Source organism: Salvelinus alpinus, chromosome 8 (genome assembly GCF_045679555.1).
Source record: "Salvelinus alpinus chromosome 8, SLU_Salpinus.1, whole genome shotgun sequence".
NCBI classification, from domain to species: Eukaryota; Metazoa; Chordata; class Actinopteri; order Salmoniformes; family Salmonidae; genus Salvelinus; species Salvelinus alpinus.
In genome coordinates, this window is record NC_092093.1 from 37705819 (window position 1) to 37711073 (window position 5255).

The 5255-nt window shown below is 40.2% G+C and overlaps 1 protein-coding gene and 1 pseudogene across 1 annotated transcript; one reads left to right on the forward strand and one right to left on the reverse strand.

Annotated features, from left to right (window-relative positions):
• Nucleotides 1-844: 844 nt before the first annotated feature.
• Nucleotides 845-1507, reverse strand: smim8 (small integral membrane protein 8). The gene is made up of 2 exons (XM_071412242.1): nt 1229-1507; nt 845-1114 (listed from the first exon to the last, which is right to left on the reverse strand). The coding sequence occupies exons 1-2, from the start codon at nt 1346-1348 to the stop codon at nt 956-958; spliced, it is 279 nt and encodes a 92-aa protein (XP_071268343.1). The 5' UTR covers nt 1349-1507; the 3' UTR covers nt 845-955.
• A 409-nt stretch (nt 1508-1916) lies between these two features.
• Nucleotides 1917-3769, forward strand: LOC139582253 (gap junction beta-7 protein-like; annotated as a pseudogene).
• Nucleotides 3770-5255: the final 1486 nt, after the last annotated feature.

The window sequence follows — 5255 nt, forward strand, 5'->3', positions numbered from 1 at the left end:
GAACCAGGGACCTTCTGCACACATCAACAACAGTCACCCACGAAGCGTCGTTACCCATCGCTCCACAAAAGCCGCGGCCCTTGCAGAGCAAGGTGCAACACTACTTCTAGGTTTCAGAGCAAGTGACGTAACTGATTGAAACGCTACTAGCGCGTACCCGCTAACTAGCTAGCCATTTCACATCCGTTACATATGTTTTCTCTTTTATCTACAATTCAATGTGATAGTCACTTAAACATCTGTTACAGACTGCCATCACTGATAAGTAGTATCATTGGAGTGAATCTAATAAAGGAGGTTTGGACATACCAATGAGGTTTGAGTGAGTACTCAACTGCTTCAGCTTTATCAGTGTTGCCATACAAAGCTGTGAGTATGGCTTGTGGGCTCTCGCTTTCTTGCAGTTTGTCTTTCACCTCTAGACACACAGGAAGGATTCTGTGAAGCTTCTATTCCCACGTTGGGTTTCCCTTGCTCTTTGACTCTGTCCATTTTACACTGGACCTCACCTCACAAAGTACATAATTATTGAAGTATTATCTCCCAACCCATAGGGTGGGATATCTTGCTCTATTTAAAACTAGCTACAGAGATCTGTTTAAAGTACTTAAAATGCTGCCTTGTAGAAGAAGAAAAAACTATAAGAACGTGTGACTTCAAATGTATGTATCTGAAAAAGGAAAAACTCATTGTGATGCATCCTATTGTGCTGTTTTAACACTGGTCAGCTCTTTCTTGACGTGGAATCATCTATAGGCTTTTTATGGGTTTACCTTATTGTATTTATTCTCTAAAGTATATTGTTGTTTCAATAGTTTAATAAATGAATCCAACAGCTATTGCCTAATTTTAACAATATTTAATAACCATAATCATTTTATACACAGATCCAGTGCTTTCAAGCCATGCCATTTCCCCACAATAATGTTCAGGATATATTGCATATCTGGTGTGATCAGTCCCATTTCGAGGTTTTCCTCCTCATGTTCTTCTCCCCTTCACTGTCAATAGCTTCATACAGCTGCTGGTCGTTATCTTTCGTGGCGTGAAGGTAGCCCAGGTAGCCCACACACAATGTGATAGTTATAAGTCCAAAGGCCATCACAGGCTTGTTCTGTAAAACAAATAAACCACAAATCTAATGACATGTGAACAACAGACGATACTGATAACAAACTCCTATGTACCTAATACAATTGTAGCCGAGGAGTTCGTCAGTAGGCCTTACTGGTCTAATGAAGAGCTCAGGGTTAACAGCTCGGAAAAGTGTGGTGGTCTTCGCTCCTCTCAGGCCAGGAATCCTGAAATTCCCTTCTTTCGGAGCATCCTTATCGCTTCCAGATGCCATTGTACAAGTATGTTGAGTCTTTTTCGTGCAACCCTATTGTATGAAAGAGTGCAAAGCGTTTGAGGAAACGTTATTGATGGAAAACATTCCGAAAAATCAAAAGCGCATGCACAAAACGTCCATTTGTTTTGAAAGTCATAGTCAACGAATGCAACAAGAAATGTCTGTATGATACAATTATACAGCGCCACCGCGTGGATGGAGTACACTGCTACGGAACAGCCTTTGGTTTGGCATTTAGCTTTACAGTGGCCTATACCAAAGACTCAGCATAAACAATTGTACGTTATTTCCGCGTATTCAGAAAAAAGTGTAATAGCTATTGAGCCTTACACAGGGAGACAGGTGAAGACCCATTATTAACAGTCAAGTCACAGGACACCTGGAATGACAATTAAATAATGACCAGTAGCCACATAGAAGTCAGCACTTGAAAGGGACATTCAAATAACAATTTAACTTAGATACAATTCTGTAGGACTTTTTAAATTATTTCAGCAATGCAATTTGAACTCATTGACTGATATTTCCTACCACTGATGTTCAGAAAATAGACATAGTGTTCAATTTAGGATGATTTTTATTTACCTTTGTCACATTTCTCAACATACCTTCAGAAACAGTCTTTAATGTTAAACCTACAATCTAATAAAGATAATGATAGGCCATATATGCTAAAAGAAAATTACACATACAGGGTACATTTAATTAACTATGCTAAGGATTTTTATAGTGCCGCTCGTACGCAATAGAATATCCAAATAAGCCCTCTGCGTACCAAATAGGTGTGGCCTCTTCGACAGGTGTGTTTATTAACTTGGAAATCGACTGCAGTAGCAAGCATCAGAAAAAACTGCAATAGCCGGTTTCTAGTTGGTGAGTTAATTATTTTCTTTCAATATTGTATTTGTCTGAACATAATAGTGATCCTAAGATGGCTAAACCTATCTAATCTATGCTACTGGAAAATGCACACTGTCACAGATCAAGTTAGTACTTGAAATTAATCAATGGCAATTTATTCACTGGAGAGTAATAGTAAAGATATAAGCTTTCGGTTTTTGTAAAAGGGTAATTCATTTATACATGATGCTACTGTACTGCTACCCAGGAAATACAGAGCCAGTAGAAGTTCTCATTGTAAAAAGTGCAACAAGCATATTAAAGAGGAACATATTCATTCCTACACAGATATTGTCAACTTGATATTTGCCCTTTCCATTTTCTTTTATTTGGTTACACTTTACATAACATTGTCATTATTACACTGTAATATGTGTAAGTAGCCTACAGTGTTAACAAGTATATATAATACTTGTTTCTATTTACAGTGGAGAGAATAATGGTGAATATAGAAATGTAGCCACGGAGCAACAGAAAACCTACAGTAGAACTCTATTATGTCCTATGTATGATTGTAAACGATTTCTATTGTTAGACGATGACTTCATAACAGGCAGAACTTAGTATTGGCCTTGTATCTACAGGGTTTTGTCCCAAATGGCAGCTTATTCCCTAGTACATAGTGCACTACTTTTGAACAGCCTGGTCAAAAGTAGTGCACTATGTAGGGAATGTGGTTCCATTTGGGACGTATGCTGCTTTCTACAGTTTGTCGATCCTCCACAGGCTCATGTAATTAGAGAGATGTCAAACTGGGGGTTTCTGGAAAACATCCTGAGTGGGGTGAACAAATACCCCACAGTCATCGGGTGCATCTGGCTCTCCATCGTCTTCATCTTCCGTATCGTTGTGTACGTGTCGGCTGCTGAGCATGTCCGGAAGGACAAGAACAAGGACTTTGTCTGCAACATCCAGCAGCCTGGCTGTGAGAACATGTGCTTCGACCATTTCTTCCCCATCTCCGCATGTGGGCCCTCCAGCTCATCATGGTGTCCACTCCCTCCCTGTTGGTGGCTCTACACGTGGCCTACCACGAGAACAGGGAGAGGAGGCATGGGAAGAAGCTCTATGAGGACAAAGGCAGGATTGACCGAGGCCTGCTCTGCACCTATATCATCAGCCTCGTCTTCAAGACTACCTTCGAGGTGGGCTCCCTCCTGGCCTTCTACTTCCTCAACAGTGGCTTTGACGTTCCCAGACTGCTTCGCTGCAGCCTGGACTCTAGCCCAAACACCGTCGACTGCTACACCGCCAAAGCCACTGAGGTCTTTCTTTACATCATGGGCTGTACATCCATATTGTGCTGAATGTCTCAGAGATGGTGTACATTCTATCAAAACAGTGCTGGAAGTGTTTCAGCAAGCACTACATCCCTATTGAAGAGAGAGCTAGTCAGCATTGTCCCCATCAGCAACAGTACCTCAGCACTTCAGCCCACACTTAAGATACGATGAGCTCAAGATCCAGCAACAAAGGACAACCAACCCATCCCCTCTTGAAAGACCCACTATGCAGAAATTGCACCTCCATTTCCTGGTTGCTAAAACTCTAATAGTTTGCCTAATTTAAGTTTGTGACAAAACAAGTGAGTAGTGTAGAGAATCACTGTACCATCTAAACCACTATATTTTACATAACCAAAGATATTGTATTTTCAGCTGTTGGAAGCTGGTGTACAAAACCAAAAGTAAAATATCATAGAAATAGCACTTGTTAGACATTTAAAAGTTACATATTGCAGCTTTTTAAATTACATTCTAATTTATTAAGTGTGCTCAGGAATTCATTGAACTTCTCCCGGGTGGCGCAGTGGTCTAGGGCACTGCATCGCAGTGCTAGCTGCGCCACCAGAGTCTCTGGGTTCGCGCCCAGGCTGGGCTGGGTTCGCGCCCAGGCTCTGTCGCAGCCGGCCGCAACCGGGAGATCCGTGGGGCAACGCACAATTGGCATAGCGTCGTCCGGGTTAGGGAGGGTTTGGCCGGTAGGGATATCCTTGTCTCAGTATGTAAAAATGTAATAAAATGTATGCACTCTACTGTAAGTCGCTCTGGATAAGAGCGTCTGCTCTTGGCCGGTAGGGATATCCTTGTCTCAGTATGTAAAAAAAAAGAATAATAAAATGTATGCACTCTACTGTAAGTCGCTCTGGATAAGAGCGTCTGCTAAAAAAAAAAAAAAACTTTAATGATTTCAGAAGCTGAAGTTATTCACCTTAAACGTATACTGTTACTTTTAGTATTAGGGTTGTATTGAAGGCATTTATGTCTCAATTCTGTGTGATACACGTAACTAGTATAATTTATTTGCTAATCACCTTTGGTATTATGTTTATGGTGAAATCTCAAATTCAACCTTTATGCTTCCACTTTCAGTGTTGATGGACTGCACTCATACATAGAACACGCCTTTTTCCTTACTGACATCACAGCATTCATTTTGTGTTCATGTCATGTCTCTAGTGGAGGCCATTTACGTAAATATGACTGTCAGTGTAATTCTAATCTATAAATTGGTAGATTCATTCCATTGCTTTCATCTTTCATGGGATATAGTGCCTGTGCTAGCTTTTATGATAAACAACCTTGATTGGTAGAAATATCTATATGGTTGAATTTTAGGTAATGCAGTACTCTGCTGATCTTTCATGATTAATGATGAATAGACCCCCATAAAACTTGCATAAAAAAATGGTATGCTGTTTAGTGTGTGATATCACAAGTCTATTGTTAGATTACGTTCCTCTTTTACACCAAGCACTTTTTACTGACTCTTTGCTGATTATAAGAGCTCCAGCACTCCTCCTTGTGCAATGCATCTCTTGTACTTGAGTGGTTTTACGTGTGTCTGGGCCATAATACAAAGTACATTTTTAAATAGATCATTCTACCAATTTCCCTGGAAACAATTTTTCCTGTGGGGGAATATGTCTTCTAATCCCCTATAATTAAAACAAAATTACATATGACCACTTGATAAAAAATAAACACCAGTGAGAAATCCAAGC

Coding starts and splice junctions, on each gene's coding strand:
- smim8 (XM_071412242.1), bottom strand. CDS start 1,348: ATGGCATCTGGAAGCGATAAGGATGCTCCGAAAGAAGGGAATTTCAGG. Junction 1,115..1,228: donor CTGAGCTCTTCATTAGACCA/GTAAGGCCTACT, acceptor TTTGTTTTACAG/AACAAGCCTGTGATGGCCTT.